General features: G+C 54.3%; 1 protein-coding gene across 1 annotated transcript; it reads right to left on the bottom strand.

Annotated features, from left to right (window-relative positions):
- Positions 1–2,719: 2,719 nt before the first annotated feature.
- Positions 2,720–7,843, bottom strand: LOC141478903 (elongin-A-like; the record flags this gene model as incomplete). Its single annotated transcript, XM_074167845.1, has 10 exons — positions 2,720–2,781; positions 3,066–3,214; positions 3,503–3,614; positions 3,822–3,996; positions 4,280–4,374; positions 4,605–4,754; positions 5,128–5,242; positions 5,505–5,916; positions 6,298–6,401; positions 7,657–7,843. Coding segments are annotated over 10 exons (1,561 nt in total), but the record flags the coding sequence as incomplete, so codon positions are not given.
- Between the last annotated feature and the right edge of the window lie 4,443 nt (positions 7,844–12,286).

The following is a 12,286-nucleotide window of genomic DNA, read 5'->3' as shown; positions in this document are numbered from 1 at the left end:
CCCGTACAATACCTCTCGTACCATCTCTGTGGAACATTTGCAATGGAGGAGCTAGATAACCCATAGTGCAGTCTCCTGTCCGATGTCGTGGCAGCTGTTTCCAGCCTTTAAATCTCCGCAGAGCCACCAATACCCCTCCGGTAGGTTACCGGTAGCATTTATAGCCGGGGAAGTATCGGCAGCGCTTCTGCCGTACAAGTATTGTGCCCGCTTCTGTCCTCCTTCTCCCGGAGAAGCTTTTGTAGAGTTTATTGGCTTGTCAACACTAGTTATGTTCCCTTTGACCAAAGCTGTTGTGGGCCAGTTGCCGAGGTCCGTACGGCTAAATTGCCCTGGTGATGCTCCCGCAGGGTTGTAACTTATGTACGGCACAGAGCGGTTTGCTAATGCTAAAGTGTAGGTTACTTGCTCTAATGAAGAGCTTTCCGTCCGACAGGAGTGTGAGGATTTAAGCATTTCATACGGATTTATGTCTGTCCAGTTGCTTACAGGGACTCCAAAAAGTGGGGAATCAAAGTCATCAGCTTGCTCACGTATCCAACAGTCACTAACATTGGTATATTTTACAACAGTCTTTACAAGGGATGCGTAAGCATTCGCGTTAATGGATGCAGCCACAGCACAGTAAGGCTACAAGAGTCCAGATTTCTGTCTTTGGAGATGAAGTTTTAAAGGTCCGGTAGGCGTCGACTCCTGTCGTGGTTTAGGTTTAGGGGCTTTCTCCACTCTGGCATGATGTGTCCATGAGGCTTGTTCTTCAATCTTGGCTGCCGTGTGAGAAGTCAGCAGCACCTGGAACGGACCTTCCTATTTCGGCTTTAAAGGTGAATCTGAGAGAGATCTAACGTACACATAATAGATTCATAGATTGGTCCAGGCCGGAAGGGACCTCCAAAGGTCATCTAGTCCGACCTCCCCGCAGTCAGCAGGGACACCCCCAACTGGACCAGGTTGCCCAGGGCCCCGTCGAGCCTCACCTTGAATGTCTCCAGGGAAGGGGCCTCAAGCACCTCCCTGGGCAACGTGTTCCAGTGCTCCACCACCCTCATGGTAGAGAACTTTTTCCTGATATCCAATCTAAATCTCCCCTTCTCCAACTTAAAACCATTGCCCCTCGTCCTGTCACTGCCGGCCTTTGTAAACAGACCCTCCCCAGCCTTCCTGTAGCCCCCCCTCAGGTACTACATGTACCCGGCATTGCTCTGACCCAGGGGCAGCACCTTGCGATTCTGACACCGTTGGGTGTCCCAGCACCCAGCGAGGGGGCGCAGCGTGGGAGAAACCAGCGTCACTCTGCAGCTCCTCCGTCCTTCCAGGGTGCCAGGAGGAAAAAGAAACCGTAACTGGTACAGGGCTGAGCGTAGCTACGTGCTGCCTCTTCTCGAGAGAAACGGGGCGCTGGTTTCAAAGAGAAGGTGCCGTTTGATTGAGACGCTGGCTCTGCTGCCTGGAATCCAGCCTGCAGCGGGGTTAGCAGGCTGCAGAAGGATCCTTACTTCCCCCCAACCCCGGTCAAGTGGCTTCAGATTCAAAGACTCAAACCCTTCCTTCTTCCAAAGAGGGGGCAGAGGAAAACGTACAGGGAAGAGACACGATTTAAGCACCAGCTTCCAAACTGGAAAGAAATCCTTCCCGGTTCCACACAGAAAACGAGAGAAAAGGGTTCCTTCTTTCCACCTAAAGAGGCAAACCGATGCCTTCGTTGATATCGTAGAGTCCCAGATACCAGGTTGGAAGGGACCTCAAGGGTCACTGGCCCAACCTTTGGATGCGAGGGTGATCTGGCTGCGACATCTGTCACCCCGTGGATCGCCAGGGTTGATTTGGCTGGTCTGGCTGGCGAGGGGGGTGTCCCCTCTCCACTCCATGGGCGTCCCTCCCAAAAATGCACGCTGGGTCAAAGGGGACGACCTTCCCCGATAGAGACGCGCCATTCATCAGTCAAGGGTACAGGGAAGCTTTGCTCCCCCGTGAGAACCTCCAAACCATTGATACTTAAAAAGTGCTTTGAACAACAGAGGCAGACAAAGTCCCCTCTCCAAAAAAGTCAAAATCTGACTTGCTGCACAGTAAGATTTCTCCCAAAACCCCTCGGAGTTTTCTTCCGGTAGCCAGCAGAAGACAACAGGAGCAGAGAACAAGTCCCCACTGGCTCTTGCCATCCCTGCACAGCAACGTAAGCATCTGTACGAGATCTACGGTAACAGCAGAGAGAAGGGCGAGAGACAAGATTTCATGAACGTACACGAGGAGAGAGCAAAGCCTCGGGACGTGATGCACTTGCCAAAGGATCGATGAGCAGACGGGCCACCGGTCTGACCTGTCCCAGAGAGTCCAGGTACCAGCTCACGAGGAAAGAGTCCCGCGAGACCCAGTGTCCACTCAGACACAGGGATTCCTGCCAGCTCCAGGCACAGAGAGGCCGGCCCTCGTACTGCATTGCGAGGGGGGAGACTACGGGAGGAGATATGGGGCAAAATATCAAGTAAAACCATCTTATCATTTATTAAGAGGTTAAAAAGTCAATATTCTCAGGATCTTCCACTCTCCGCTGGTGCGAAGACTTGACATGTTCTCGGGAGATGCTGTACACCCTTCTTTTGACAGATGACAAAGCTGCAGCCTCCCGAGAGTCCAAAGAAAAGGGCTTTTGGGGGACCTTCTCCTCCATCAGTGCCACGCGTCCCCAAGAGGGAAAGTCCCGGGTCTGGGCTGCAGCTTATCTCTGAGAGCACCTCTTTTTGAAGTCTTTGACAGACTGTGCCATCAAGGGTGCAATTTCTGCAACAGAGAAAGAAAAAAGAAAACACAAATCAACCCCAAAGCCCCTCCCATGAAAGCAGCAGCCACAGAGGAGGGGAGCAGAGAGCAGTTCCAAGCTGCAGCCCTGGCAAAGCAGACCCAAGGCAGGCGTGAGCGTTGGAACAGCCTTTATCCTCTCCTTGGGGAGAGGAGAGAGGCCACCAACATCCCCCCTCCTGCAGAGCCGGCAGAAGCAGCAGATTCCTGCGTTTGTGAAGGAGGAGCTCAGGGAGACTCAGGGACGTTCCGGGGTTTGTACTTACTCTTCGCTGGTGGTTTCCTGGGGTCCCAGGAGGAGAAGGTGCTGGCTGAGGATGGGACAAAGCGGGCACTGCTGGTGCTGGGCCCGTCACAGGACTTCTCGCTCACATGAGGGTGGCTTTCGGTGGATGCGCACAGGACTGGTTTTGTTCTGAAAAAGAGACGGGACAGGCGTTTCAGGAAAGGATTCGCTGTGGTTTGATGCAATTCTTCAGGTACAAGCCACGTGTGTTAACAGCAGCATGGCTGAGACCACACGGCACCAGCAGGGACCAGGACCTCCAGGCTTCCCAGCAAGACAGAGGCCATTACAGTTACAGGTTTCCCTGGAAAAGGGCCTCCCGAGGACACGGTGTCCCTTCCTGCCAGGACACGGCGCCTGCAGGAATGCCGAGGAGAAGAGGCCCTGAACAGCAAGCGCTCCTTGAGAAACACTCACTTGCTCTTCTCTGGCACAAGAGCTCCTCCAGTCCCAAACATCTCCTGTCTCCGTCGTACGTCCCGAGGGGCCTTTGGCGGGGAGGCCAGAAGCATGGTTTTGGCTGCTTGACCTGTAGGAGGCCAAAGGGAAACATTGCTGAGATGCAGCTGATGATAAATGGGGCTCCTCAGTTCCTGTCTTAGTAGAGAACAGAGAGTTAAGCAGCTCCTAAATTGGACCGGAGTTAAACCAGCCACTCGGGAAGACTTTCCCCACGCAAAGACGTCCCCTCGGCAGCATTCCCAGAGCCCTCTCCCATCGTTCAGCCCTTCCTTACCTTTGTTGGCCTGAGCTGAGCCGATCTTCTGGGCTAACTTGAGCAGCCGCTGCTCCCGTGCCTCCTGGAGGCGGAGGTACATCTCCCGCCAGGACTCGGACTCTTTGGGCTCCTCGTTCTTGAAGTCTCGGAGACATCGGTTGCGCCAGAGCCGTTCTGTATCTTCAACGAGGACCTGAAACAAACCCACCCGTGAGCTGGGATCCCCCCGGACACCTTCACTCCCCTCTCCCTCGGCACGGGCTGGCGCCAGCGGCACTGGAACAGCAGTGAGGGCAAGGCAGCTTTGGGAGCAACGTGCAGCAAGAGAGGGGCAGATGCCGACTCCAGGAACTCCGGACTAGCAAAAGCCACCTCTGGCTGCAAAGAGCGCTGTGCTTGACTATTCATCTATCGCAGATGAGGACAGAAGGTCCCTCCTGCGTGTCACCAGCCCTTCCCCAGGCCCAGGCACTCACATGGTGACGTTCCTCGGCGCCACAAAGCTGCTCTCGGACAGTGCATCTGTCCAACGCTGGCTCCAGCCCAGGGACACCACCCGCTTCACAGATCGCTAGAGAGAAGCAAGATGCAGAGCATTTATCCTGCCCCTTCCTCACCAATTAAAAAGGCTCGACTCCTTGAATGCAGTGGAAACCGCTGCAGCCGCTGCACAAGAGGAGGGGAAGGAGAAAGGAACCGTGGGTGCCGTAGCTCTGGTGGGTCATCAGGCACCAGTGTCTCCAAGTGCCTGTGCAGGGCTCCATTTACCACTATTTCCAGTGCTTGAGGAACGGTACTTACAGTCAATGCTGTTGGTGACGACTGGGACACACAGCTGAGAAGGAGTCCTTGGGACTCGGGCAGTTTTAAGGCCTGAAAACACGGGCGTCTTTGAATACAGCCGGCGGCCTGTGAAGCCCCCTTCGATCTCTTCAGCTGCTGAGTAAACCGCTGTGAAGTGGAAGACTCGGGGTAAGAAGGGAACAGAGCAAAGAAGAGCCCAGCCTGAGGAATGGCACAGGAGACACAAATCAGAGTCCCCCAGAAGCAACGCCAAGGGCCGAGGCTTCTCTCTGAGACCCACAACCCGGTTCAGGAAGGGCAAGGCCAAAGCCCGAGCCTCCAGAAGGGTCAGCAAAGGCTCTTCCTCGTTTCTGCCAGAGCACGTGGGAGAGAAGCCGCCGCTTGGCTGAAACCCGGGCTCTGGGCACCAAGAGGCGGGAGAGCGGACGCCAACGGGAAGATTTGAACGCAGCCACCATCCACTCCCTCTCACAAAGAGTGGCTGCAGCCCATTTCAGCCCAATTTGCCTGCCCAACATACCTCTCCTTTTCTTCTGGGAGCAGGGAACGGACTCAGCAGCAGGAAGAGGGCTGCAGCTGGCCTGGAGCGGCGGCAGGGGGATCTCCGGGAGCTTTATGTCCACATCGAGAAGTATCTGGAAAGAGACGATGGTCATGCAAGTTACATACCCGTAACATGGATATGAGGCACCTTTTCAGCATCGTAAAAGGCTGCTAAGATTATAAAAACGCTTTCTGAAGGGGAAAGCGTTTCAAAGTTGAGCAACAAGACTCGGCAGGCAAGGTTTTACAGAGCCAGCACCTCTAAGGGGAAAACAAAGAAGCCCCAGAGGGCAGAGGACCGAGAGCAGCTGGTCCCACATCCTTGGTTCACTTGCAGACCCTTCAGAACCTTACCCTCTTTGGTTTAGGAGCCTCTGGTGGCTCCTGCTCTGCCCTTTTCTCATTGCTGCGCTTGCGGCTGGGGCTTTGGTGACTGGAGCAGGAGCTGTCGACGCTGGGGTGGCACAGCAAATGGGCGCTGTGCCGTTGCTCTTCCTCCCCAGCCGACACAGAGGCTTTGACCGCTCGCTTCTTTTTCTTTTTCTGGGGCTGGTCATAGGTGAGGTACTCCTCAAAGGACATGGTGGGGGGTTTAAAGTCCTCTTCCTCTTCATCCTCCCCCAGAATGGAGGAAAAGCCCGTCGATTTTTTGGACGCGTCGGTGTATTTGCGCTTCCTCTGTGACGTCTCCAGGCTCAGCTTGGTCTTTTCCACTTTGCCTCTTTCGGAGTCCCGACTTTTTTCCTTCTCAGCTTGTTTGTTTTCTCTGAAGGGATAAAAACCCCAAAATCGTTAGATTAAAACATGGGCAGCAAGCAGATTGCATCTCTTGCTTTATTAAAGGCCCTTTGCTGGCCTTGAAAGGCCTTTGAAAGCTGTTAATTGCTTCATCAAACTGCAAATTCTTGGCAGTCGGTCCCTACGTTCACCCAAAACTGCGGCCACCAGCAGCCCAACGCTCCGTGGCCAGCAGAGGCAGGAATTTCTGCCAAAGCAAGGCACAAACCCCATCCAGAGTCAGCACGCTTGTCTCACGAGCCTTCCCAGAGCCTCCCCTTTTATTACCTCCGGTCAGAGAAGTTTCTCCTCCCCACGGCAAAACCAGAACAAAGCTTCTCCATCAAGATCACCAACCAGCTTCACTCACCTCAGTGCCTCTTGGCACAGCCGCTCCAGCTTCTGCCACGCAGCCTGGAAATTCGCCTCAAAGTCTGCGTCCGGCTCGGTCACAGCGTTCCCAAGAGGCGTCTCCTTCAGGAGAGAGCCCGGACGTCAGTTCATCTTGGCAAGACACGCGGCATCCTCACCTCTGCTCAACTTCCCACAGGGTGAATAAAGTTAACCCCCTGCCCGTCCCCGCCAGGTAGAAATAAACCCCCTCGATCTAACGGCAAAGATACCCCAAATCATAAATTATGTTTTCAGCAGCCATTGTAGCGTTTACTAGCGTTCTGTAAATCAAAGATGAGTTAACTCTGCCTTAGACAAACATTAATTGTTTGTAGCCATAACCCAAGTTAGTATTTACCATGACCGCGGGTAAGTTCGATGACAGAAGACTTCACTAATAATCGTCAGGATTATTACTTCTGATAACTAATAAACTATCAAACTAATAAACTAATAATCTAATAAACTATTAAACTATTAAACTAGTAATCTAAACTAATATTAGTTCTAATAATAATTCTAATAATGTAATGCCGATTCCGTTAGCGTCAGGAATGGCTCCGACTCTCAGGTCTCGGTCAAGGGTGAAGCTTGGTGAGGAGCTGAGGACGAGCGAGTGTCCTCCGAGGCTTCCCCCTGACACGCTCCTTGGCACTGCCTTTTATCTCTAGAACCGCATCACAATCGCGCCTGTGAGACGGGGCTGGAGCAGGCGGCCGAGGGAACAGGCCCCATTCCCGGGGAGGCAGCTTTGCCGGGGCAAAGACTTATCCCGGGACTTGACAGACACCCGGGAAGCGGCAGAGATTTCACAGCTCTTACCCCAAGAACGTCCAGCGCGACGGGCACCTCAGGCAGCCTCTCCAGAGCTTCTGTTCACCAGAAACCACTGCCCCATCGCCATTATATTTAGGAGTTCGTTGCCATGACCAAAGTCCTTCTGGTTTGCTTTGGAAGAGCGAAACACTGATCCCAACAGTAACGGTGTGTTTTATGAACCGGAGCTGTGTGTCCAGGCTGCCACCCCGCTGCCTTGCCCCCTCCTCCCAGCGCAAATGGCCCAGGGAGCAGGAGGAGCAGCTTCCCTCACTCCTGTGGCCAGTGACGAGCTGTCACCGGGGCCAGGAGCAGGGGATTCAACATTCCGCACCCCAAAAAGCTCTGGGCTGCAGGCACAGGAACCCCCGCGGCTCCGGGGAGATGGGTGTCAGAGCAGAGCTCTCACCCGACAAGGGCAGGAGGGAGACGGGGAGGCAAATCCTGCTCTGGGGCACCTTTGAGATGCCAGGGAAGGAACTGCCCTCTGCTAACGATTTCCTAACAGCGGGCACCTCGCCAGCAGCTGGATGGAGTGCGGCGCCTGCGCTCGGGAGGAGCAGCCCCCTACACCCCCCCAGGCCCGTGGGTCGGCATCGTACTTGGTGGGGTACTCCAGCTCCCCCGTCGGACCCCGGTTCAGGCTGAACGTCTGCTCCGGTTCCCTGGCCGTGTCATCAAAGGACATGTGAGGAATGTTCCTGAACCTGGGAAGAGAGGGAGGAAGCCCAGGAAGGGGTTATTAACACACAGGGCAGCTCGTCGGTTCCCTCCCAGCCATTCCCACTACCCCCATTGCTCTCAACAATGAGAAACGGGATTTGCTCTGTCTTCTACGGGTGAAAATACCAACCGGTGCTGCCCCAAACGCTCCCCACAACAAGGGGAAGAGCCGCTGAAGAGCCAGTGCCTGGGGGCGCCCGGCTCCTCGCTCTCGGCTGCAGCCTCAGCACAGGGACCTGGAATCACCCCATTCCCACAGCACTCGGGCTCCCAACCTCCCCAGGGGAGCTGGGCTTCAGGGCGCCTCCTCACACTTCCAACAACCCCAGCCACCGGGCCACATCCCACACCCTTTCCTTCCAGAGCTCCAGGTCCTCAGACACCAAGCACAGCACAGCCTTTTGACCTCTTCCCATGTCGTACATTAACTCCTGTTAAAAACATTCCCTTATTCGCTTCCCAGCAGACCTCATCCTGCCCTCACCACCGAACCACAGCCCCAGGGAGGCCCCATCCACCTCTGCTGCCCCACCACATTCCTTCTTGTCTCCGGCTTTGGCTGCTGCTGACACTTCCAAGTGCTGAGAGAGCTGGCAGATGTTATCACTGGGCCACTCTCTATCATCTTTGAAAGGTCATGGAGAACAGGAGAGGTGCCTGAAGACTGGAGGAAGGCCAACATCACTCCAGTCTTCAAAAAGGGAAAGAAGGAGGACACCGGGAACTACAGACCACTTAGTCTCACCTCCATCCCTGGGAAGGTAATGGAGAGACTCATTCTAGATGTCTTCTCCAAACAAGTTGAAGAGTGGGGGGTTATTGGAAGTGGGCAACATGGGTTTACCAAGGGTAAATCACATTTGACCAATCTGATAGCTTTCTACGATGCTATAACTGGTTGGTTGGATGAGGGGAGGGCAGCAGATGTCATCTACCTTGACTTCAGCAAGGCTTTTGACACTGTCTCCCGTAACATCCTCGTTGGGAAATTAAGGAAGCGTGGGCTGGATGAGGGGACAGTGAGGTGGATTGAGAACTGGCTGTGTGACAGGACCCAAAGGGTAATGATTAATGGAGCAGGTTCAAGCTGGAGGCTTCTAACCAGTGGTGTCCCCCAGGGGTCAATACTTGGTCCAGTCCTGTTCAACATATTCATCAGTGACCTGGACGAGGGGACGGAGCGTATCCTCAGCAAGTTTGCTGATGATACCAAACTGGGAGGGGTGGCTGACACCCCGGAGGGCCGTGCTGCCATCCAGCGAGACCTGGACAGGCTGGAGAGCTGGGCAAGGAAGAACCTCATGAGGTTCAACAGGGAAAAGTGTAGGGTCCTGCACCTGGGGAAGAAGAATGTCAGACACCAATACAGGTTGGGTGTGGACCTGCTGGAGACAAGCTCCAAAGAGAAAGATCTGGGGGTCCTGGTAGACAGCAAAATGACAATGAGCAAGCAGTGTGCTCTTGTGGCCAGGAAGGCCAACGGAATCCTGGGCTGCCTAGGGAAGAGTGTGGCCAGTAGGTCGAGGGAAGTCATTCTCCCCCTCTACTCTGCACTGGTGAGGCCACAACTGGAATACTGCATCCAGTTCTGGGCTCCCCAGTTCAAGAGGGGCAGGGAACTACTGGAAAGAGTCCAGCGAAGGGCAACGAGGATGATTCAAGGATTGGAGCATCTCCCTTATGAAGAAAGGCTCATTCACCAGGACCACCCCACAGGCCCAAAAAAGGGTCATGGAGTTAACAAATTGGTAAGTCTCCGTGACACCCAGTGGGATCCTGGGGCTGGGATGGTGACATCACCAACAAAATGTAAAAAATGAAGAGAGACAAAACCCTTTACTTTTGGAAGTAAATAAATGAAGAGAAAGAAAAGCCTTTATTTTTGGCAGGTGTGCGAGGAGGGTGCAGGAGCTCGTCTCCATCTCCCAGTCGCTCTCCTTTGTCTCTCTTCTTGCCCTCCCTCCAGGAGAAGCATCCGTGTCCCCGGCCCAAAGCAGGCCATGTCCCTCCGCAGCCTTGTCCCTGTCCCTGCCGGCTCCTCTCCCTCCCATCCAGCCTGGCACCTCTGCTCTGTCTTCCTTGGGAGAGCACGCCTGGCCCTGGCCATGGCTCAGCGGTGGCAGGGGGGGCCAGGAGTCCAGGGGCTCCCGAAGGGACAGGAGAGACAGGCTGTCATCACGGGACAGTTGGTGGCTCTGGGGCTGAGGGGGCTGGCTTTCTGGGGGGTGCAGGGACGACAGGGAGCTGCCAGTGCTGAGGGGTGGCAACGATGGGAGGGAGGGCCGGGGGCCTTGGAGGTCTGGGGGGGACAAGGGGCACATGGAGCTCTCCCTGCTGGGATGGGCTGTTGTTGGCAGGGAGGGCAGGGAGCGCTCCCAGTCACCAGCACAGGCCCGCCATGCAGGGAAAAATGGCCCCGCCGGTGGGTCGGTGTCGGTGCCCGGGGCCTTTCAAACAGCCCGGGGGGGATGGAGCCTCATCGGGGTGTTTCTCATCGGGATCTTCTCAAATACTCTGGAAATGAGAGAAAAAAAGGGGTTTTTACATCCTTTCTCTAGAAATTCATTAGACCGAGCTTCGTCATTTCCTACTTGTGTGAATTCCTGGTCTGTTTGGCCGCAAAACGACACCGTTCTGGACGTCAGTGGTTAAAGAAGATGAATTGTTGCCGGTTAAAATGTGACAATAATTGGTTGATCACTGCAAATGAGGTGAAATTAAAACTGGAGGCATTTTGCTGGCTGTGAGGGACTGGAGTGTGCAAGCCTCGGGCCACAAAACTCAATGGAACTTGAGTTTGTCCTGGGCAAAAAGGGGAAACCTGAGGCTTTTGCACAAGGAGGGGCCGCTCTGAACCTCACGGCTCCGGGGAAGGTCTCCCCGACTCCAAAAAGACAGAATGTTGGGGGTTGAAAGTCAAATCAAGTGGCACCTGGGCAAGGGCAATCCTCCAGCTCCCCTCCCCTCTGCCCCCCCCCACCCCCCCCGGGTGTTTTTTTGAGCCCAAAGTAGGCTTTTTGGGAAGAAAAAGGGAGGGCTGACCTTCCACACTCACCTCAGGGCAAGTCCCAGCGCAGGGAGGTCCCGGGATCCCCAGAGGAGCTGCAGGCACTGTGGGGCTGAAGGTGGTGACGCCCCGGTGTGGGCTTTTCTTTGGGAACACCACGGGGTTTCTTCTTTGGATTACCAACGGCCTGAAAACCGGGCAAAAAATACCTTGAAATGTCTCAAAACGTCAAAAATCCGCTGGGAAAACAGGGTGCAAAGCCAAAACTTGGACGAAAAAACATATTATTTCTACCATCCCAAGCAGAAAAGCATTTTCACTGAATTTCACTGAATTTTTAGAGTTGGAAGGGACCATAAAGATCATCTAGTCCCACTCCCCTGCTGAAGCAGGATTGCCCAGAGCATGTCAGAGCATGTTACTCAGGGCTGCATCCAGGCGGGTCTTGAAAATCTCCAAAGAAGGGGACTCCACACCCTCCCTGGGCAGCCTGTTCCAGGGCTCTGGCACCCTCACCGTGAAGAAGTTTCTTCTCATATTTGAGTGGAACCTCCTGTGTTCCAGCTTGTGCCCGTTGCCCCTCGTCCTCTCACTGGCAACCACTGAAAAGAGTCTGGCTCCCTCCTCCTTCAACCCACCCTTCAGATACTATTAAGCATTGATAAGGTCTCCCCTCAGCCTTCTCTTCTCCAGGCTAAAGAGTCCCAGCTCTCTCAGCCTTTCCTCATAAGGGAGATGCTCCAATCCTTGAATCATCCTCGTTGCCCTTCGCTGGACTCTTTCCAGTAGTTCCCTGCCCCTCTTGAACTGGGGAGCCCAGAACTGGATGCAGTATTCCAGTTGTGGCCTCACCAGTGCAGAGTAGAGGGGGAGAATGACTTCCCTCCACCTACTGGCCACACTCTTCCCTATGCAGCCCAGGATTCCGTTGGCCTTCCTGGCCACAAGAGCACACTGCTTGCTCATTGTTATTCTGCTGTCTACCAGGACCCCCAGATCTTTCTCTTAAGAAATTGACCTCCATGAAAATCTACAAATGGGGTTGAAAATGTGGAATTCCAACACGCTGAAGCCACACAGCAACCCTGTTTCCCCCCCAGATAATTGAAAATATATATATTTCATGAACCAAATCCCTGTTTCCTGGCAAGGAACGTTTGAGCAGATGGATTTGTCAAGGGAACAACCCCCCCCCAGCAGCTTTTTTACCTCGCCTTCGCCTTTTCCCGCCTCGTCCCGGCCTCTCTTGGCCCTTTTCTCCATCAGGCGAGGCCGAGTGCTGCCAAAACGGATCTTCTTCTTCCATGTATAGTAATACTCAACACACTGGGCCACGGTCTTAGTCTGGATCTAAGGGGAGAAATCCAGGGATATTAAATACTCCCTTGTCATTACAAATGAGGGCAAACGATGCCTTGTC

This window comes from Numenius arquata, unplaced genomic scaffold (assembly GCF_964106895.1).
Source record: "Numenius arquata unplaced genomic scaffold, bNumArq3.hap1.1 HAP1_SCAFFOLD_253, whole genome shotgun sequence".
Lineage (NCBI taxonomy): Eukaryota > Metazoa > Chordata > Aves > Charadriiformes > Scolopacidae > Numenius > Numenius arquata.
The sequence above is the reverse complement of the archived record's forward strand: the minus strand, read 5'-3'. Positions and strand labels throughout refer to the sequence as shown.